The 24,824-nt window shown below is 34.6% G+C and overlaps 1 protein-coding gene across 1 annotated transcript; it reads left to right on the plus strand.

Annotated features, from left to right (window-relative positions):
• The first annotated feature begins 8,723 nt into the window (after nt 1-8,723).
• LOC140160401 (acid-sensing ion channel 1C-like) lies at nt 8,724-23,568 on the plus strand. The gene is made up of 8 exons (XM_072183637.1): nt 8,724-9,047; nt 11,274-11,578; nt 12,111-12,209; nt 16,552-16,690; nt 18,671-18,727; nt 21,593-21,749; nt 22,170-22,261; nt 23,238-23,568. The coding sequence occupies exons 1-8, from the start codon at nt 8,915-8,917 to the stop codon at nt 23,342-23,344; spliced, it is 1,089 nt and encodes a 362-aa protein (XP_072039738.1). The 5' UTR covers nt 8,724-8,914; the 3' UTR covers nt 23,345-23,568.
• The last annotated feature ends 1,256 nt before the right edge of the window (nt 23,569-24,824 follow it).

A 24,824-nucleotide genomic window follows, 5' to 3' on the forward strand; every position in this document is an offset into this window, starting at 1 on the left:
TAAGCCCTTCACTACACCAATTTATCAAGACAAGTTAACCTAAATTGGCCCTAATTTTCTGTAAATTTTCAGGTTGTACTAAATTACCAGAATTTTGTTGATTTTAATTTTGAAAACGTTAGCTACAATGAGGCTAATTTGGACTGTTTATAAATTTTAATATGCCCCTTCCATATATATACCAAAATAGACCTCTAAAAAGAGGACATTGGTATATCAAAATTGCCGAAAATGAAGGGTGTCGGTAAACCGACTACCTCGAAAACGAAGACCTCGAAAACGAAGACCCCGAAAACGAAGATCCCCCCCGAAAACGAAGACCCCATTTTGAATGCTTTTTTTTCTTTCAAGATAGGTGTTTTCTTCTTTGGTACTCTTAGATATCAGAACGTAGCGTAAACTAAACGATACAGTTAAATAAGCTCGGTAATTCATAAATAATGTATATATAAAAACGTAAACAAAAAAGTGTTCTAAATTTGTTAAAATGTTTTGCAAATGTATGGGGGCGGTATGACTTCTATAACGACTGTTAGCTACTACCAGTCACACATTTGTGAAGTCGCACAATTGTATCCAAATAAGTTTTGCAATAATTCCGTAGTTCAAATAAGGTTAAATAAAAGAATCCGATACGGCTTAATAATTTGAGCTTGTTCATTAAACTAATATTGAAACCGTTTTAGCTATACAGTAATATACTGCGCCAATAAAGTATCCTTACACTTGGAAAAATAATCACAATCTCAAAACTGAACAATATTAGGGTAAATTTGTTTTTTAATAGATGCACTACCTAATTCTGCACATTATGACACCACATTGAATCCCATGTGACCACAAGAAGTAAAGTTACAAGCAATTGAATAGACGAAAGTTCAGTTTGTTTTAAAAGTGACAAACTGGCTATACATTAAGGCGCAAAAAGATTCCAACAAGCGCAACAAAGAGACAACGCAGCTTCTTCAATGAAGCGTTATTTAAAGCAGTTTTTATTTCAGTTTTACTTCTCTGTAATTTTCATAACTTTAATTTTATTTGTCAATTCTTTTGTTTCAGTTTTCTTTTGTTCCTTTTGTTTTAAATTAAAGCCAAACGCATAAATTAGCCATTCACCACTCTCAAACCAGATGTCTAGTCTGTGGAGTTTTGAATAAGCCAGTTTGTCACTTTTAAAACTGGACCTTCGCCTAATCAAATTCTTGTAACTTTGCTTCTTGAAGTCACATTGGACTCAATGTGGTGTCATAATGTGCAAGATTAAATAGTGCATCTATTCAAAAAGCAAATTTACCCCAATATTGTTTAGTTAGGAAATTGTGATTATTTTTCCAAGTGTAAGGATACTTTATTGGCGCAGTATATGAGACGGCCACGTTGGATTTTCATCTATTATACTCCAAGAAAATATGTATTACATGTATCTACCTTTTCTAGGACGATTCAACGTTCACATCACAGTCATTTATTTTGAGTTGCTTTCACTGTAAGCTTTAACCACTCAACTGTGTACGAGCGTGTGAATTCATTCAACGCAAAGCTATGCCAGCCTAGCCTTGACTAGGCCTAGCCTTGACTAGGCCTAGCCTACGTGTATGCCTACTCCAATGTCTATGATAAAGGCCGTGCGTTTCTAATATTTTAACCAATCAATGAACAAAGAATATATTAATGTAACAGTGAAGATTTTTAGGGTAATTTTCTTTTTGTTCAACTTTGGATCCAGGGACTTACTCGGGCGATATCAAATGGAGAATCCCGTTACACAAAATAAATAGACACGATGGAAGACTTGTAAATATACAATGTTATACTCCGGCTTTAATAATACTCTGTAGAAACAATATTAAGATGGTAAATTATGATGAAGATTGAGTTGTTGATGTTGACCAGTTGGAAGCTAAGATGGAAGATTTGATGTTAATCAGTTGAATGCTCGGATGGAAGTGAAGTGAAAATAATCTAAGAAACAAGTTCATATGGGAAAGCACTTGAAAACCAACGTAAGTACCATTTCTACAACAGCATAAATAATAACCCTAACTAAGCATTTACTTAATACAAATCTTAACAATACATAACACGTTAAACATTTGAAGTACTCATAAAATTGAGAATCAAAGGATGCAGGTATCAATGAGGTAAATGACCTTTTCAAATTAAAGATAAACCATGATCTATTAAAAACAGTTTTAAAGACAATAATGATTATGATGGAAAATAACTTAACTTTATGATGATTATGATCGATTAATTACACAACAGATAGAAATATAATTTGATATGAAACCAAAAACCTATATTAATTAAGAATGACACAATCAAAATAAACAAAATAATAAACATGGTAAATAATGATATTACCTTAAGTCCTAACATTTCTAACCCTACCCTTATTATTAAAACCAACCATTCTGATGCCCGTTACATTAATAAAAGATATAAAACAAATATTTACTGTTCTATTTTCGGGATCTAGTGGAATCTATTGGTCCCCTCGACATGACTGTCTCGGGAAAATAGTAGGCTCACGGTCTCCAGTTCACCTAGGGGACCAATAGATCACACCAGATCCCTCACGAGCAGTAAACATTTGTATACTATTCCTTTAATTAAATGCTTTTGCAAGCGGAGCGGAACAATATGAGACCATTTTGATCAAAATCAGAGAAATTTTCATTTTTGGACCCCCTGTGGAGTCCAAATTTTGATATATGACCTTTCCCCCTATAACTTAAGAAATGTACATCGGAGATATGTCAAACTATACTTTTGCTGAATCCCTATGACGAGAGCAATACATAAGTATGGTTTTTAGCAAGATTTAATAAGGATATACAGAGAAAGGAAAAGAATGATAAATAAATGTAATAATCATTATAGACTGCAAAAACAGTGTTTAGAAATTCAACATTTTTCTAAACACAATTTTGCCTTCACTTTGTAAACACGTTTAGAAGCTAAACATCATGTGTCAAATTTCTGAACATTGGTCAGTGATGGTGTTCAATTTCTAAACATCTGACATCCATATTCTAAACATAACGTTTCTAAACACATTCTTGCCTTCACTTTCTAAATACTGTTTTTGTAGTGAGACTAAACACATAACAGCACTAGGCAGCCATTCGATGTTGTCAATGCCTTTATGCGTTATGTAATTGATACGCCCAGTCAGATGTATTTCACACCTGCCAAACACAAGTCACCCAATTTTGAAAACTGGACTCTCATGAATATTGATTGGCAACATTTTACAATATGTCAGCGCTCAAATCGGACATAATAGAACAATGAAACATGCAGTGCGCTGTTTGTATACGCTGGCGAAGTGACGCAATAAATCGGAATAACTACCATAGCAATAGGTGAAAACAATTTTGAATATATCGCGCTGCACTACAAGCAGGTTGCACTCATCACCTGTGTATGTCTGCAATCATAGATTGAATAAAATTATACCGGTCTTTTCAAAGATACTAATCGTACAGGTGCGAGTGATCAGCATTATATGGTTCAATGCAGAGGTACCGCGTGAACGTACCAGTACAGCGAGCTATATTAAAAAAATGTTTTCTCCTATTGCTATGGTAGTTAATGCAATTATTACATAACTTCGCCAGATTATGGAGAAGAAAAAATAAATAAATATTATCGCTACTAATCCAAAAGGGAAGTCTGAACTTCTTTTATTATTTTCCAGTACCGCTACCAAACTCGCCACATTTTACAATGGTGGCAGCGGTGGTAGAACTCGAAAAGCGCCAGAGACCACAACGTGTTATAGTGGTGGTATGCAGTGGTGTTCTTCACACCGAACAAAGTAGCGATAGTAGCATGGTAGAATCCTGAGCTTATCTTTGGTAAGATACCTTGTGCATTACACTGCCTGTTAGCACCGCAGTACCACATGGCACCATGGTAGTCCACCATTCTATATGCGATAAAAGTTTACCAGTCTAGGCGAATTTGCTGCTTCATAGAATTTGCCTTTGGTTGGTTTGATGATGTGAGCATATGAGGAAGTCAGATGGCCAGTGAATGCAGGCCCGTAGCCAGGATTTATTTGGGGGGGGGTGCTGATTTTGAAAAAAGTGGACCTTTTTTCAAAATTTGGACCTTGTTGGACTGGTGGGGGCGGATTTGGACATTTTTGGACCAAAAAGGCATAAAAAACCTCTATTTTTTCGTTCGCTACGCTCGCAAATAAGACTTTTTGGGTCCAAAAAGTGGACTTTTTGGGTCATTGGCATTTTGGGTTCGTGTTTTATGTTCAACTCGCTCAGCTGAACTGAGCGGAATCAACAGCTGAGAAGAAATAAGATCTCATTGGAAGCTGAATCGAAGAAAGAAAATTTACGAAAAGCAGAAAAGGTTTTAATAATACGTAAACCAAAACAATATTTCTTGATTCAAAATTCAATACGTAAATTTCGGCAATCGCATTTGGCATTATTAAAACGTCTCGCGAAATTTATTTACATGTTCATGCCATCTTATTTCAATCGTCGCTGATGAAAGTCTGATTTTTATACAAAATATGTTTATAAAATGTGCCAAAAAACTTTTATGAAATGTACGCCACATTCTGATAATTATCATTATTATGCAGTGTTTTTATACAGATGCAAGGTGTTTACGATACATGGATTGATATTTAAGGTGGTACTACACCCCTTGATAAATTTGTGACTATTTTTGCATTTTCTCACAAAATAATAACTAAACACACTGGTAACAAAAGTTATGTATATTATATGGGCAAGGAATCCAGTTACTACACTGGAATTTCATTGACTCAAGACAAGCGGTACGTTATTTATGATAAGAAAAGAGGGACCGCTAGAATGTACCTCATTTCTTAACACATATAATGAACCACTTGTCTTGAATCACTGAAATTTCAGTGAAGTAATTGGATCCCTTGCCCCTATAATATACATTTTTTGTTACCAGTGTGTACATATTTTTTGAGAAAAATGCAAAATGCAAAATTAGTCAAAAAAGGCATAACATTCCTGTGATATGAACAAGATACATTGTACATACGACATGTTTTATGTGATATCAAAATGATACTGTCATGAGTGCAAACATATAAACAAATTGTATAACAGGTAGAGCTTAATGTGATACATCTTTGTGATACAGTTTTAAGGGCTTTGTCATGTATTTAATGTGATACATTGTTGATGTGACACGTTTTGGAAGTATTGTTTGCATGTGATACATCGAATGTGATATTTTGTCATATAATTAAGTGCAGTTGCAATGTTTATTGCAAATATGGTTAAAACCTGACACGGTTGTTGACAAAATGCATGAATTGTATTGAATCAGTATTGATATTGCATTGTATACATATGTAGTAATTTGATCATTTAGATGGAGTATATAGAGGTTTATGAAAAATTACTCCGATATTTGTGATATGTTATGATATTTTGTGAAATAGATTCAGTGTTTTAAGGTACATTGGTACACGTACATTGATATTTATTTAAAATGCATGGCATTGATAAGACGAGTATATGTTGTCATTAGATATTTATTGTGAGTGAAGTTTGTTCATTTTTGATGGTGTGCATTGAATCCTTTATACATTCTGATCATTCGATCAACGGCAACAAAGACCATTCAATTAATTTAAATGAAGCGTCTAGAGTCAGGTAGGTGATAAAGAAGTGTACATCGACAGATAAAGCCTCCTCTAGAGACCCGCATAAGCACACATTGGGATACGTGAGAACAATGGTACCACTTTACACATAACTGACCTCACACATGACTGTTGCGTGGTTACTTATTGATACTCGCCTGTTGTGTAAAGCGTTAATATGCTGTCGGATCAGTGACCAATTTAATGGCGGAACCCCTTTGTTCGAAACAATGGTACCATTGTTCGAGACAATGGTACCACTTTTATGAATAGCCTGTCGGAAAATCTAATCGGCATCAAAGGAACAAAGCATTACGTAATCTATTGTCACTCTATGTTTATAAAAGCTCTTTGATTCAATCTATGATTGCAGACAGACACAGGTGATGAGTGCGTGTCTGTCACGATGAGGTTAGTATTTATTCCGTTTTGAAAAGCGTGTTCCGACGGATCTGCACTCGACCGGCCTTTTGTAGTGCAGGGCAATATATTAAAAAATTGCATTCATCTAATGCTATGGTAGTTAATCCGATTATTATATCACTTCTAAGGCGAATCCGCCCACAAAAAATACGTGAAAATGTCTCTATCTGAGCACTTAACCCATGAAGATAAATAAAATCAGTTATTTTATTGATAAAATTCCGTAAAGTTGTGAGACAGTTCTGCTACATTGTGCAATCATTGCACATTGCAAGTTAATGAACAAGGCCGAATGTTTTTGTATCTTTTTGTATTACAAATGTAATATTATTTTCATTGCTGCTTAATATTCCTGAGGGTGATGTGTTTTCCCGTTTATTTCGTTATATTACCACGAACAATAAGCACGGGTGTCGGCGGTCGTGCTGCATTTAAATAATGGCTCTGTGGAAAAGCGAATCACGGGCAAATTCAAATCATGAACTGAATATGGAACCCGTGGCGTCTGATGGGAATAGAAACAAAACTGCGAGAATCGTGGAAAACAAATCTTTCAAGCTCCGTCTTGAACAGTTCGGTGAAACTACGACATTTCATGGTGCACGATATGTAACGAATTCGAACCACAACTGGAAAAGAAGGTAAGTTGACGCGCTTATTCAAAAAATGATTCAATTTCAAACCCTTTTGTGGTGGTATTTCTGCACATGAATCAGGAACTAGAGTCAAGAAAAGAATTATGAAGCAACTAACTGCTAATTGACAAGCAGCATTGACAAATGAGGGCACTTAGCAGGTGGAACTTAGTTGCCTTTTCGCCAGCCCATTCGGGGCTGGTACCTGTTTCAGGTTTGGGGTCAGTTTACTCAAGAGATTATATTTTAGTGGTATTGGAATGATTTTTTTTTACTTTTTGTGGTTAAATTTTTTTAAATATTTTAATTCGATTTGTTAGGAAAAGTAAGTATGTTTTGCCGTTTCAACGAACGAAAACGAGTGAGTATTACCAAAGTTATGTTTGAACTAATTAATTATGACTTTAAAAGTTTAAAGGCCTAAATGTAACAATAATAGTTAATATATATAGCATCATATGGTCAGCAGAAGAAAATCTGACATCACCTATGATGTCATATCAGTGTCCTTGACCGGGGTCCTTACTCCTTGACCACTGAACAGCGTGATATCATGTTGATAACAGATCTATAGAATCAAAATCTTCATCATATCCCCGGATCATATCACAGATTCTCAACAATCTGTGATCATATGGACCATATTGATGTGAAAGTAGTTATCTATCATATCCTGTGTCGTTTTATGGATAAAAATGACTCAAAATGTTATTGATGAAATGGTTGCTATCATAAACATCAGTTTTGTCTTTTCAACGGGAAAAATCCGATGCAAAATAAAGTTTTTAGGGCCTAGCTATAATATGGGCATAATTTATGCATATAGTATTGAACAATGTACCCCATTTGACATGCACTTATAGATAAATAAATTGTCTTACTTTATTAATTTAATAACTTCTTTATTATAAATAAAATGACACATAACTATTTGATTCATAAAATTACATTCAACAAAATGATTGAAGAGAAAACACACAAGACACTAGGCAGACTGTTATAGAATGGAGTATGTAAGATGCCATGTCCATAGCTTCGCAGGAGTTTCCGACTAGCAATCAACATGATCAGCACATTCAGAAAAACACAGTTTAAGAGTGAAGATTGTAGTGAGTAACCAGTCCTTTATAAATGTGCTGGCCACTATCTATTATAATATAGTAGGCTTAAACTATACATTGCGAATTAATTAAGTTATTTTAAAATAAAATGTACATGTAAGTTAACTCAAACCGGCAGTGTATATATCGAAAGCAGTGAAATCGGACATTCCTAAGCGAAGATATTGAGTTCGTAAGTTCTGGTATTACAAAATTGGAAATTGAGATATCGTGGGTAAAAAGCTGAAAAGACAAAAAACCCAACGACAACAACAACAACAACAACAACAACAAAACAAACAGACCAGAACAATTTGGAGTACATGTAATGAATTAAAAGAGTTGACATGAGATTAGGAATTAATGTTTTCTGCTGTTTCAGTGTGCATGTCTTATCGTTGATGGTTTGGTGGACTGTCATGTAGATGTAAGCGTGATCCTAAAATGCCTTTCACATTGACCAAAACTAATTACAAGACCTCTTCTACATTGAGGCTGGCTTTCCTTTTAAAGGGAATTTTATTAAAGTTTGAGCTTAATTAGAGCGGCATAAAAACAAATTTACGCGAGAAATTTATGGATGATAACAGTTTCTCAGTCTTACAGTAAGTTGAATTCTCTAACAAATAAATAAATATTCCCATAGGCGGCGGAACCGGGAGGCAACGCCCCCTATTTTTTCATGGGGGCCGTCCCCTTCCTGTTTAGCCGAAAAACAGTGTTTTGAGCTGTTTTTTGTCCAAATAGAGTAAAACTGCAACTTTGGTCCATCAAATAGCTAATTTACCTTCATGTTTGGGCTAAAACAGTCTAAAATTGACTTCTTTTGGTGCGATTCGCAGGCAAATGTCCAAGCAGAACTATATAGCACAAAACGTGTTCGATCCCCTAATTTTCAATGCTTCCGCCGCCGCCACTGAACATTCCATAATGAAAACGTTACTAAATTTACTAGTGGATATTTACGAGTATATGTATATTTCTCACACAGATTGATTTGGATACTACTCGTAGTTGGGCTTAACTCCTTCCTATGGTTCAATATCTTCAATGGTGTCGATAAATATTTTCGCTTCCCTGTAACGAGTCACGTCAAGATGTCCTATGCTGATAACCTAACATTTCCAGCGGTGACTATATGCAACTACAATCAGTTCCGAAAGTCAGCAGTAGAAAACAGATTTATAGAATCACTCCGTATACTCTACAGTCCAACACCTCCGGACCAAGGTAAAAAAATCACAGTACTCATTTAAAGAATTAAAGACTTTTTCAGTTAGCTTTTCATTAAGGTATATAAAGACATGAAATTAGGGAAGGGATTTGTTTGGTTGAAATATTGAAAGAAAACATGTTTACCTTTTGCTTGCATATTATGAGTCGAGTCATCTTGTGATTATGATCCTACTCTATCACACTATCAATTTAGAAGTTGAATTTCAGGCACTTTCAAAAACATGCAAATAAGCGCATTAATATTTATAAATATCCAAATAACATGAGTAGATTAATGATTGTGCTTACGCCCGAACGCACGGACAGTGGCCCGTCTACTTGGACACTTTTTTTTATATGCAACCACAATACAGAAAACCTAACCATAACCATACCATAACCATAAACACAAACACTAACCCTAACCCACAAACCTAAACCTTAACCCTTACCCTAACCAGAAAGAAATTAAGAATTAAGCTGCCCGAACAGTCGACCAACCATCTACGCCATAATATGCGCCCCAGGTAACCATACTACAGTTACTGTCCGTTTTCCTATACACAATACACAGTGCTCTCACCATTGACGCGCGACCTTTACCAATAGTGTATATTAGAAGTATATTGCATTTGCCTAGTTAACATCACTATGTGAAAAATAACCGGCCAATATTTAAACTATTCTCCAAACTTCTAGCAAATATATTTCTCTAACATGACCTAACATTACAGCTAGGTTAGATGTTCAGAAGGGGTCGCACTTTCGTAGAATATGAGTGAGGGCAAAGCATATAGCTAGCTCATAGCTAGCCAACTCCCCGTGTTAATTGAATGGAGATTTGACCGAAAATATTGAGCTATATTGGTAACGGACCGCTCCGTTCTGAAGGATGCCACAAAAAAACGGTACAAGCTACATTTAAACTATTCTATGAAATTCTAGAAAATATAATTTTTAGCTAATTTAGGTGTTTGGAGAGGGTCGCACTTTTGTGTTTTAGGAAGGATATGTAAACGACAGATAACACCAAAAATATGAAGAAATTATTTCCAAACCGTGTTAAGTCAACAATCATTATGTTGCTCATTTTCAAGAATGCTGGTTAACAAAAAGCAGGCCATTGTCTCATTTCGTGAACAAAGGTCTACATACCATTGTTTCCTTGCGTTTCCTTTATAATCGGTTACCCAACTGAAGCTATAATACCAGCTTTATTGCGATATCGCACATGTAAAACAGACACATGTGCACAACCAGAGAAGATCCGATTTAATCAGTTGAGCTGTTTCAATGAGTGTTATCTTGGTTTAATAATGGGGTTTTAGTCCTGCAAAGGTCGAGATGAATTCTACTGTAGACATGACTGCATCATGCAAATTGTTGGTGGGGGAGGGGTTGGGTGCAGAAATGAAACAGTTGAAGAAAATTATTTCAAACTTTTGTGAATCTTGAATGTCTTATATATAAACGATTCGTATTCTGTCCATTTTATTAATTCCAATGCATCAGACTCAAGCTCGTTTCGCTGCGTTGCATTAACTACCACATCTGATTTTTAATAATATAATTTCACTTCAATGTCATCACAAGTTACCCAACTCTAAATGGACGCAATATTGAAAAGCAAAATCTTGACCCTTGCATTAAAGCATCAATACAAAAAGTACAGTAACCCCGAAGGTTGTAGCAACTACAAAGAACTTTTTAGGTATTTCCTAGATAATGCTTTGCATTAAAGCCTTATTATAGTGCTGTCACATCACATGTATTTCAATGATCAATATGCTGGGGAATACCTCATGATTCATATCATAAATATTGACCACATTTCATATTCTACAGGATGTCTGTCAAAGTGTACATTAGTCTTCGCAATGAAGACTTCCCTTGACCTTGAAAATAAAATGCGCTAACCATGCTATCACACTTTTATTAAAACATCAATGACCTTGTAATAGAGAGCCTTAAAGCAATATTTCTTATTGTAAAATGTCTGACAAATTTATATTTTTTTAAACCAAATCAGTTATTGTCCTCTTTTCATTTTGAGGCGCGCTAATGAAATAAACTCACGAATAAAATGAAGGAAACTTGCTATTTGAGGCGTCCTCTTCGGTATCTTTATAACAAAATTGGTGAGTTTCAACCATACTGGTATAATCTTCCTTTCGAAATTATAACAAATGTGTAATAATTTCTTATATTTTGTTTTCAAATGTTTTTTTGTTATATGTACAGGTGATTACGTAGAAAATATAATAAATGAAACTGGGTATGATGTTGTGGACACTGTTTTGACCGGTGCTCACCAAATAAAAGACATGCTCGTAAACTGCTCATGGAGAATATCAAAGCCGTGTGGAGTTGACAATTTTACACAAGTAATAACCGATTGGGGTGTGTGTTACACGTTTAATGATCCTGGAAATCTTTCAGATGCACTGGTTGTAAACCATGTTGGTAACCAGAACGGGCTGCGTTTGCGGTTGAATATTGAACAACATGAATATGTTTATCGAGACGATATCGCAGCTGGTATTAAGGTACGCATCCCAAATAGCTTAAACAAAAATAGAGTTAGGCTATAGTTATGGGCTAAGAGGTGCCAAAGGGCACTTAATGGTTTGAAAGAAACTTCTCGTTTTTTGAGAGGTTCTTAAAATAATCATAAGGAATTAGGGTTCTCGACTTCAGGAACGCTTAGAAGTGTTAGCGTGCGTGCTGATGCAACCTCTGAAAGCGTAGTTTATAGCAACGGATTGGAAATGCCACTGGGCATAAATGGCATGTGTCGAAGAATGCTTATAGTTATAGGTTTTTATGTGTACCAGCGTTACGAATAGGGTCCCAAATATAAGAAACCAGTATCCATATACCCCCCCTCTCCCACATCCACCCACCCACCCAAAATAATGCAACTGAATAAAATGGGTTGTTCAAGCGAAGCATGTTTTAGACTTTAATGAGGACATTTCTCATTTAACTCGTTCTTATTAACCCATTTTATATTTTATATCGAAATGGGTCAGAAAATTGTTAATGGTTCGACGCAATCCATGTCTTTCTATTCATTAGATTCACATCCATCCACAAGGTGTTCGACCGCTAGTAAAACAGTATGGATTTTCAGTATCTCCTGGCTTTGAAACCTCTGTCGGTGTAAAATTGAATGAGGTTAGTCGAAACTTAAATCCTTCTAACAGTGTACTTCGGTTATATTTGTAAATGCGATTTATAAATACGCACGTGACCACCCCCGCGCTGCCATATAGCTTGTATACCGTAAGTCTCGGAGTGACCTTCTACATAGCGGGTGGTCTTCCAATACGTTTGAATGCAAAGGCGGAACAACATGAGACTACTGTGCAGCAGTCTATTTTGTTCAACTCTGTGATTATACTGTAAACATTTCCGTCGTTGAATATTTTTTTCCGTCGTCAAATACTTTCAAAATATTGTTTTTGATAACCTTTACAAATTCGGAATTCCCTCATGTGTAATAATTTTCCTATTCATTCATTCATTCATTCATTTTATTTCCATAAAAACTGACATTCACAAAAAACAATCAAATTAAAAATTTACAGAAAACAACACATTATGGAGGAAGAGGCTGGAAGGCCAATAAGGCCAGATATATCGCCTCCCCCTAGAAATTATAAAGTTACAAATAACATTTATACAAAAAAATCAATCAAACATCACATAAAAAGGAATCACTAACCAAAAGACAAGACAAGGACGGTGCTTAAAGATAATATATTAAGTATATTTTGAGATTAACATTTCTTTTAATTGATAACGGAAATGTTTAATAGATCTGGAGTTTTTTACATAAATACCTAGTGAATTCTAAAGGATGGGGCCTTTAGTACGAATTGCGTGATCAGAAAAAACTTTTTTGTTTTAGTCAAATTTAAGTCGTTTACATGTCTTGTCTTGTAGTTATGTACATCAGAGCGTTTGGAAAAATAATTATTAAATATAAGAGGGAGTTCATTAATAGAATACTTGTACATGAATGTACCCAAATCTAGTGTGTACATATCTTCGATAGTTAAGATGTTATAGTTTGCAAACAACGGTCCTGTATGTTCTCTGTAGTGACTGTTTGCTATCGTTCTTATAGCCCACTTTTGGAGTTTCATTAATTTACTTAAGTAAGTTTTACAGGTATCCCCCATACAAGTATTCCATAATTAAGATAGGGCATTATCAAAGTACAATAAAGGGTATGTAAAATACGTTCTGGTACATAATGTTTTAGTTTGGTCATGACACCAACATTTCTTGACACTGTTTTTGAAATACAATCTATGTGGCTTTTCCAAGTGAGATATTCATCTATTAACACACCAAGAAACTTGGTTTGTTGTACTCTTTCTAAGGTAGTGTAGTTAAGTATGATTCTCAGATCATTAATTTGTGTCATATTTGGCGTTCCTAGTATCATGTAATTTGTTTTACTGGCATTAACAGACAATTTATTTGCTCTGAACCAATTGCTCACTTCCTCTAGTTCTTTGTTTATAAGATTGACTTGCTTTTCTATGTTTTCATGTGAATATAAAATTGTTGTATCATCTGCAAAGAGGATGAAATCAAGTATATTAGATGTATTAGTTATATCATTTATATATAGTATAAATAAAAGAGGGCCGAGAATAGATCCTTGCGGAACTCCGCAAATTACATTTTTCAATTCTGATGAATGGCAATTATAAGATACATATTGTTTCCTGTTACTTAAATAACTTCTGAACCAGTCTAAGACAATGCCACGAAGGCCATAGTGTTCTAGTTTGTGAAGGAGAATATTGTGATCAATTGTATCAAATGCCTTAGACAAGTCCAAAAATATTCCAACAGTCGTCTCGTTTCTCTCAACCGCGAAATTTATTTTATCTACCATTTGTTCAATAGCCATAGAGGTTGAGTGCTTTGGTCTAAAACCAAATTGTTTAGTGTTAAGGATTCCTTGAGTATCAATATAATCCATACATCTGTTAAAAACTAATCTTTCAAGAATTTTGGAAAAACATGGTAGGAGAGAAACGGGACGATAATTTGAGAAAACTTCAACATCTTGTTTTTTGAAAAGTGGTATGACCTTAGCTACTTTCATTTTATCTGGAACAATTCCGGTAGAAATAGATAAATTAAATATCATATTAAGAGGTTTGGCAATTTCTCGACTTACTTTTTTTATGATTAGATTGCCAATATTGTCGTGACCACCACTCTTATTTAACTTTAACTTATCTATAATTTTGATTATATCAAGTTCAACAATTGGTTTCAGGTACATACTCCCAGATATGGTATCGTTTAGATAATCAAAATAATGTTTCCCTTTGTGTTGAATGGTTGAAGCAAGATTAGGACCTATATTTACAAAAAAATCATTAAATTTATTTGAGATATCTTGAGGATTGTTGATAGTATTGCCACCTTCATCTTTAAATTTACTTTGAGTCGATTGTTTTTTGCTTCGTCCAATAACATCATTGATTGTTTTCCATGTTTGTTTCATATTGCATTTAGCATGCTCAAACTTAGAGAAAAAATATTTTCGTTTCGATTTTCGAAGAAGCATTTGTAACTTATTTTTTATATGTCTTAAATAATTGACAATTTCTAGCATTAGGTGATTTAATATATTGTTTATACAATAAATTCTTTTTATTAATACTCTTAAGTAAACCTTTGGTGATCCATGGTGCTATTGGTTCTTTTCTTCTATTACCCGTGCATTTTTTAATGGGATACAATCATCATATAAAGTATTAAAAGTATCAATAAATGTATTATAATCATCATTTGCATTATTATTGTCAAGAGTTTCGTCCCATTTAACCTCTGACAGTCGTTTTTTAAACTTAGATACATTAACATCACTATGAATTCTTTTGTAAGTTGCCTTATTCGTTTTTTCATTTCGTTTATGTATTTCAAGATTGGTTGACAAAGTAGTTGGAAAATGGTCACTTATGTCTGTAATCAAAATTGTCGATTTGATTATATTTTCATTGGTTGTCAGAATATTGTCAATAATTGTAGCTGATGTTGGCGTAATTCTAGTTGGTTTATAAATTGTAGGCGTCAATGAACATGAGTAAAGAAGTTCAAGATAATCATGAGTGGGTCTGTGACTATCTACCTTTAGTAAATCAATGTTGAAATCACCCATTATATATATCTGTTTTCTGTCTGATGTTAATTTTTTTAAAAGAGGGTCAAAATCCGTCATAAAGTCATTTATTGAATTGTGAGCCCTGTATAACACACCGACTACAGCATTTTTAGAAGAATTACATTCAATTTCTATAAAACACGACTCATAATTAGAGTGGGCATGACAAAGGTCTGGCCTAAGTTTATACTTAACTTTATCAGAGATATAAAGGCACACGCCTCCTTTACCTCGTCCAATCCTGTTCATATATTCTAAATTGTAGCCAGGAAGATTATACATATTCGGAGGTGTGTCTTTCAAATGTGTTTCGGAAATACCAATAACATCGAAATCTTGATCTAGCGTATTAATACATTGTTTAAATTTAGCGAAATTTTTGGATAAGCTTCGAATATTAACATTTAACATGTTAAAGTTTCCACTACTTGCTTTCGGATCTGAACAGAACTGTGTAGGGGTAAGATATGAACAATCGTGTATATCGTCGTTTACAGTATTTACTACATCACTATAGATCTTGCTCGAATTACAATCAAATGTTAATGGATTAAATACCATGTCATTATATTTTTCTAGGTCTGTATCTGTTAAATTAACGTGGTATGCTTGGTTTAAGTTGTCAGCTTCTGCTTCGATATCAGAATTATCGCTATTATCAATGGGTTCAATGCATTTCGAGCAGATCCAATCCTTTGGATTTAGACATTTTAATTGTTTAGGCTTTAATAAGGTACATTTTTTATGAACGTAACCGTTACAAATTTTACATGATATATCCTTGTGACATTGTTTTACAATTTTGAGCACTTAACACATACATCCTTAATATTAACAGACATAACAGAAAGAAAACACCAACAATATATAACTCTTACCAATTTCTAATACAAAAATGTTAAAAGATAAAAAATAATTGCAATTAAAGTTCTTTGTTAATTGCAAACAATTCAACTATTCAATCAATACTAAAATTTGATGATATTTATCTGCAGAGTTCCTATCTTTTTCTGTATAGTATAGTGGTCAATGCATGAGGTTTTGGTCACGCTTTCTGGTCTTGGTATGCCGTGCCCACGAGTCACGTGCGTATTTATAAAAGCGAATTTATCAATATAACCGAAGTACACTGTCTAACATTCACATAAGGACTGTACCAAGATCCACATTATACAAAATTATAATGGGCTATGTAATGGGCAATATATATATCAAAATTTAATATTTGGAAAGGAACTAAAGATAACCACATTCTCAAATGAGTTTAGAATTAAAAATGAAGACGATAGCAATTAGGAGAAACAAATTATTGTTACATTTCAGCACACAAATGTGAAGGGTTGTAAGTCACCAAAAGATGGTACAATGTACTCCAAGTTTTACACCGTGCCAATTTGTTATTACGAGTGCAAAATGAAGTATGTGGTTAACAGATGCAAGTGTCGTGATTATCGATATCCAGGTAAGGTAACCATGGTATTTATCTATTAATTATGCAAATTAATTTTTCTTTTCTTTTCTTTTCTTTTCTTTTCTTTTCTTTTCTTTTCTTTTCTTTTCTTTTCTTTTCTTTTCTTTTCTTTTCTTTTCTTTTCTTTTCTTTTCTTTTCTTTTCTTTTCTTTTCTTTTCTTTTCTTTTCTTTTCTTTTCTTTTCTTTTCTTTTCTTTTCTTTTCTTTTCTTTTCTTTTCTTTTCTTTTCTTTTCTTTCTTTTCTTTTCTTTTCTTTTCTTTTCTTTTTTCTTTTCTTTTCTTTTCTTTTCTTTTCTTTTCTTTTCTTTTCTTTTCTTTTCTTTTCTTTTCTTTTCTTTTCTTTTCTTTTCTTTTCTTTTCTTTTCTTTTCTTTTCTTTTCTTTTCTTTTCTTTTCTTTTCATCTTGTATTCGCCCATTGCATGGTTCCGCCATATACATGATATGGAAATTGAACGTAATAAATAATACGTAATTCTTCTTTTGATGCTTATTTTCAGTTCAAGGCTCCCATGGCGAAATCGTGTAATGGGCGACATTTTACGCCTTTCGTCACGTTTTGAGCTGCTGTTTGCAGCATACGTTTGGGGATTCAATTTAAATCCATGCACCCCTATGGAAGATATGACCTTGCACCCAGGATCACTCAAAGTGGGAAATTTTTGATTCAATTAGAAAACAATAGTTTTTGTTGGAGTAGTGCTGATTTTATTATCATTTTACATAATCTTTTTTTTCCCTTATGCCAGCTTCAATTTAAGCAATCTGAAGGGACCAATAGGGTGAGTAAAAAAAAGTGCAATAGAGATAAGAATCCATTTTTATTTAAGAACCGATTTGAACCTTTTAGATTTTAAAACATTTTATAAATGATATATCCATTAGTGACCTTGTGTGTAAAAACCAAGGAATTAGCATTTACCGTTTTGTAGGCGGATTTTTTCAAATGTCGAAATGAAATGCGCGCAAATTGAAGTGGAGTGAATTTTGAAATATCCAGTAAGTTGGACATATTGGGATTTAAAAAAATGGAGTTGGAGTCGAGTGAGGTATGAAAGACTTAAAGTAAAGTTAGGAAGTTGGTTTGAACAGAAAAAAGAAATTAAAATAACGCAAAAATCAACCTTATTTAAGTTAAAGTCAGTTTCAGAGCTGGTGCCTTTATCGTGCATTGTGTGAAATTGGGTATCGTAGCAAAAGGTCTCATAAAAAGTAAACGGTAGATGTGATTGACTTCATTTTTTCACAACAGGTGACTATTGAGTGTGGCATTTATAGAAACTTTCAATAATTGGAAAGTTTAACGTGGTTCTTACATAAATATCGATTCTTTGCTCTATTGCACTTTTTTGACTCACCCTGTATTTTATGGTAACTTCAATCTTGTCCATTTATGTGTTCTTTGTGGATATGTGTCATAATATTGTTTCTGTTTCCGCGGGTTCATTTTTACTTCGCGTAAAACCAAGGGGGGATGATATTAAAACAAGATTTTCTCATTCAGATCATAGCTTATCATCATGGAAAGTATGAGAGGGTTGTTATTTACATAATCTGAGATATAAGGGTGGAGGTAGAACGTTTTGAATGAGCCTCGTATGTGTTCTACAGATACAAAACTTGTAACTGTTTTCTCAACTTTTAGAAGTTTTCTTCTTTTTAAAAATATGGGTAAAAAGGATCAACATTAAAAAAAAAATTTAAATCGACCAAAATTTTGGACATTTTAAGCTTTATCTAAAACCAAGAACAAATTCAAAAATTTGAGGAAACTGTTACTATTTTCGTGTCTTCCGGACAATTTGGATATTTATCTGGAATTGGCCATTCTTCATCACAAATTCATTTATCACTTCTTATGATTACCAGAAAAATTGCCCGTGTATAATAATGAACAGGAGTTTTATTCCTTTTGTTTTTAATCAACTAATATTTTGACAATTGATCAAAAATAACATAATTATTTCTTATAGGCAATGATACACTCTGCTCTAGTCGAGAAATACGAACGTGTCTATACCCTGCAGAAGGTTAGTATTCATAGAATTATTGGTGATCTCTGAATAGAGCTTGTGCTTATAACGTATCATACCACGGAATAGGCCTGGAAGCGGCGCTAGAAATGAGCATGAAGCCGCATTCATATGTAAATAGCGTATTGTTATTTAAATTTGCGCCCAGACGTATTGAGGGCGACAGTCATGTTATCCAGACAGAGAATGTCTCGATGCGCCAGGCATGTCAAATTGCTGAGTGAATGTGTATAAATCCCCTTTCTGTATAGGTAATAAGCTAGTATATTTCGTGTTCCAGTTTGTTATAACAAAAAAAATATGTATTATATTAAATATATTAAGTGTATAAACTTTGAAATTGACGTGAATTTGAAGTGCAGAGCTCCAAATTTAGCTAAATCATGTAGTGTGAAATTATGCTGTGTGACCCCCTCTGCGTGGTAGAATTATATTCATAAAACATTGAATTTAACATATAATATGGGCAGCCAACCACGATTTATCAGCATTTAAAAGATATATTAATTAACAAAGATAAATAATCAATAGTACAAATGACAATTTAACTAGTAAACAAGTCTGAAATCTTAAAATGTTGCCACGTGATTTCCCGAACACATGATATGTTAACATGTGACCATTATTCAAATTTACCGAAGTATTTGGAGTATGGTGCACGGCTTGCAGGCAACTGTGTATTTCTTTACCTCCGTATAAAATCAATAATACATGCTGGGAGCCAAGTAACATTCTGTCTGCTTAGTGCAGTTTGGTATTTTATTTTACTTGAGAGCATATAGAAATACATAAAGACGAATAAGGCGCCATGATGGAAAGCTATGGAAGGTCAGGTCGGGTATCAAAGGTTATTTTAACTTCAAATACTACTTGTGTTTCACACCTTGCCTCTGTCACGTATTTCCTTCATATTATTGACCTCAAGTCCTAATTTTGACTTTGCTATTGCAAAATGTCATTTCATATCAAATTAGTAGACTTTCTTTGAAAAAACATATCACTGGTGCCTGATGGGAATATCCGCCCGCCATTTCATTAAACTGGATCGTTTTCACCTGGTTTGTGCCCAGATGTATTGGGGGCGCGCTATACTCTCATTGAACAGGCAAAGTTCGCAAAACTAACAACGTTGTTATTTGCCAATATCAATTAACATGATCCAAGGGGTCGAACATGAATTATTCATAACTAGCATAACGGATCGATAGCTGGCCTCACTTTCTAGCTAGTAAACCAGCGGAATTTTTCATAGGTTTTGCGTTGCTAATAGAACAACCGTGAATTTAGTGTCACCCCCTTGATCATACCGTACAAAAGTATGATTGCAATCTAACGCGACAGTTCGTCTCACACACATAACAACTGCACTACGATCAAATAGGCTGATTTGATTGAATGGACTGCACTGTGCCATGATTACGGTGAAGGACACCGGTTCAAATTATTTGTTTGGAGCCACTCAATAATTTCATGCACAACCTCTATTCAATGAGTAGTGTAGTAACGTATTTCCAATTTTGGGTGAGCTATATGCTTTTGCCTTTTTGTTATTTTCCCGGTTATTTTCCTTTCCTTATCACAGTTTGGAATACAACCCGATTAGATCCTAGAACTAATTTTCTGCTGCAAAGAAGTGTCGAAGGAACATATGTTGGTTTCTCTGCACCCAGCATGGCTCAACATGGGCGTCAATCCAGGGGTGGGGCGTCAATCCAGGGGTGGGGACATCTCACTCCTCGGCCTCAGTTGTCTTAAGAAATCGAGCGTTATAGTCATAACAAAATCCTTCCTTTTACTTGCCTATAAATTCCATTGGTTTTATACCTCCTCACTCTTGCACAACACAACTTGTCAATTTTATTCATCATTTCGGTAGCAACTATGACAGGAGCGGACACTGATGTTGTGTACTTATAATTTGTCAAAAGCTTTTGATTCTGTAGATCATTTCAAGCTCGAGTACAGGCTTAAGTGGCCCCTTTTGCAGTGTTTTAATGATTACATGGCAGACTGCAAAGAGTTGTAATCAGTGATGCTTACTCCAGCTGACTTCGTGAGTCCTTTGGAGTTCCCCAAGGATCAATATATGGGAGTCCTTTGGAGTTCCCCAAGGATCAATATATGGGTCCTTCACTTCTTGCTGTTCGTTATTTTCATAAATGGTCTTCCTAAATGTGTCAATTCAAATCTCTTTATGTTATGCAGACCATACCAAATGATAAAGATTATTATGACAATGGATGCTCAACATGCTCTGTCTGACATCAAAGGGTCAAAATGATGCAAATTAACAAAGACTAACATCTGATCTGGTCACTAGAGGGCGACGCGATTGAAAATGTAATCCTCTGCCTAATTCAATACAGCATGCTTTTGATTTTGACTACAAAGCAAGATTAACATGCTGCTAAAAATTATATTGTATTTTTGTGTTTTCCAAATATTATAGTTGCCATATATTTTGGTAGATTAAGGACCACTACATCCATGTCTCATGACATTACTTTCAAAATGAGACTTTTTCGTGGTGAAAATCGATATGTCGTAAATATCAGCATGTTTCAACGTTACTCGTGCGTTTTATATGACGTTGGTGTCCAAAATGTGAAATCGCAATGTCATTTTTTATACGGAAAGTATCACACACACATTTCAATGGACGTATGACCCTCGCGTTTGAATTAAGTCAAATTTTCACACCTCTCTGTAGCTTTATTAAATATAATGATTTCTTACAAACAAAATGGATCATACAACACTTTCCTGTGTTTATGGGGTCCCACTTGCGTATTTTATCGACTGAGTACAGACAACATATCATTGTCATTTATATTTACGTAAATTTATTTTTTTTTTCTGCAGAAACATTTGAAGAACAACATCTAAGACATGACTGTGATTGCCCGTCTCCATGTAAGGCAAGATTTTACGACGAGAAAATATCCATGGCATACATACCTGGCGGGCATATTTTAGACGAATTCATGACACAATTAAATTCGTCAAAAGAAAATTTCAGGTAGACTAATTGCGCCGATTGAAATCATATTTTTAAGCTATTAAGTCGGATTTCATTTTTTCTTCTACCTAACAATTCATATGCGGTCCAAGTGATGACATATGATTTGATCCTGTAACGCTATCAAAGGCCCGCTGATACCGATGTCTGTTTCTATCGTACCGTTGCTGGGTTAATTGTCCGGTATCTTCAAAGGGTAATCCCATGACAAGGTGTACATTGTATCACTAATTAATCCGTTAAGTTTTATTTTTCAATATTTGTATTTTCATAACTTTCTATTTCTGTGTATTTTAACATGTTTAATATGCAAAGAGGGCCCCAGTGGAAAGCAGTGCTTTATTCACTGATCTGGACTACCCTCTATAAAGATGTAAATAATAATAAAAACGTCGTTTCATCTGCTCTTTTTGTCTTCAGAGAGAATTATCTTGAAGTGAATATCTTTTTCGATACACTCCATTATGAAAAAGTTAAAGAAGCTCTGGCATACTCATTTGAAAGTTTGCTAGGTAAGTTATTTAAAAAATACTTTTGACCCTTACCGACCAAGCCTCCTCCATTACATTTTTAAAATATACTGTAGGTCGGAAAAAGATAATTTATCAAGATTGGTCACTTTTCGAGAATTTATGATGATTTCACCCCCCCCGCATATTTTTCGTACCTTTTTTCAGTTTGAAATTATAGCAACAAAAATCGATACCAACTGAACTACCCACCCACCAACCTCCAAGGCCAACACATTTTAGCTATTATATCGTCGCTATTCTGTCAAAACCCCGTGATCACGGCTAGACCCATGACTCCGTCGGACCCGGGCCTGTCCCGACCCAAAGAATTATTACAGCGGAGTGAAATCTACAGGATCGCATGGAAATCATTGCAAAGCCTTGAATGTCGGACCATGAATCATGCTTCAAATCTCTGTTAATATTAATCATGTTAATTATAGTTACAAAACAGCAGCAGGTCCGTATAGTAGTGTATGTCCTCCTCGGAGAGCATTGTGGGGCATTGGGCATGGGGCTTTATAATGAGATGACGACACAATTATGCAAATTATGCATAAATCGGTTTTAAAGTTGTCGTTTTTTTACATAAGTTTTGGTTGAAACCCCACTGTCCCCACATGCAATGGAATCGCTCAAGAAATTAAAATGTTTGTTGCGTTATCCGTTGCAAATTGCACAAATCACACAAAAGAAGAACTTTATAAAAATAATAAAGATTTATAACGTCTGTGTTAGAGCTCCAATGAAGCTGCCCTTAGGAGGTTTATATATGTTTATTTTAAGGAGAATTCGCACACAAAAGAACGTCATACCTCATTCCCTTCTCCAGTTATGAACTTAGCTGTTGCGCAAAATATAAAAATGCAACATTATCAGATTATGCTGTTCTATCTTTTATACACAAGTGTAATTTTTACAGATTATTTTACTCTGTGCTGGTTTGTGAGCTTTGGTTAATATGTTATATTTGTAGGTGACATTGGTGGTTCAATGGGGCTATTGGCTGGAACGAGTCTGGTAACTGTGGCGGAATTCATCGACTTCTTCATAGCTACCTGTCATAAGAAACATTGCCCGTAGAAGTCCCTGGAGACAAGAATTAGCAAATGGATTTCATCCTTTGAACGTTGATATTAACCAGCCTGGACCACGACGAAAAGGCGTTCTTGACGGATACCCGTCAAAAGGAAAGGCAGAGGGCGGCAAACAAAGGTCTATAGTTGAAACAGGGAAACGGAGATGAGAGTGTTTAAAGTGAGCTAGCTTTATGGCACTATAAACAGACCAATAACGCTTATTGCTGCACAGAATGAACAGAATCAAATACTTGCGCGAGGAGTCCAACCGTCAAAAGGAAAGGCAGAGGGCGGCAAACAAAGGTCTATAGTTCAAACAGGGAAACGGAGATGAGAGTGTTTAAAGTGAGCTAGCTTTATGGCACTATAAACAGACCAATAACGCTTATTGCTGCACAGAATGAACAGAATCAAATCCTTCGAAATCGACGGATAGTGGAGTATAATGCTTCTGTATCATGGTATTGCGCCACTATAAAAAGTAAAGTTACCACATGACCAAAAATTGCAACATAAGGTTTTTTGCTATTCTCTTGCAGTATAAGGTCCAATAAAGAACATATGAAAAGTTTACAATAATTGAACTTGCGCGAGGAGTCCAACTGGGGGTCATCAAAATGGCCACCGAAACCGGGAAAACTACCCATAGAGGCCTTGCATGTGACGTATCATCCCGTAAATATTGTGGTATTCAGAAGGATCGATTTGACAGCCATACTGAATTACTGAAATGGCCGCCATTTTGGTATTTTGGCTTATGAAGTCACAGTTATGCACGTAATTGTAAGGGAAAACTCTGCTCCAACCATATCATAAACGATATTAGCAGCAATAATAAGTTGAAAACCTAGTCACCTTCTTAAGGTAGTATGAACGGCTAATCAAGCTTGCAGCAAAATAGCCACAATAGCAAATTGTAATTGTGTATTAATTTAAAACTTTGACCAAACTAGAGGTAACTCTTCACTCCACCTATTTTTAGAGTTTCATAAAAACTTTACCATTTCTTATGTATTTCTTTATTTTTTGAAAATTACCTAAATTTTTCCACATTATAATTTGTTTTGCCTACATGGAGTGTGCTATGGTTTCCAAACTTTCAGGGATGGTGTATAAGCTTAATATCTAAATTCTCTCGCCAGCTTTTTTGGATAAAGTGTTTAATTTTTTAGAAAATTAATTTTTAAATTTTTGATTTTAGGGAAATTTAGAAACACTTATAACTGAAAATAGAAACACTTAATTAAAAAAAGCTGGCGAGAGAATTTTCTAAATTTGATTACCTTTCATATGACCTCTTGTTTGTTGAAATTGGACCTATAGTTAGCTCCAAAAAAATTCTAGAATTTAGGTAATTTAGTGTTTCTAGAAAAAGTCAAGAAAATTGAAAAAAGTACTAACATACCATTTTATATCTCCTTTGTCAAGGCCAATATCTTGGAAAAAATTGCTGTCCTTTATTAAGTAGCATTTTTGCAATAAAA

The sequence above is a fragment of the Amphiura filiformis genome, chromosome 9 (assembly GCF_039555335.1).
Source record: "Amphiura filiformis chromosome 9, Afil_fr2py, whole genome shotgun sequence".
Lineage (NCBI taxonomy): Eukaryota > Metazoa > Echinodermata > Ophiuroidea > Amphilepidida > Amphiuridae > Amphiura > Amphiura filiformis.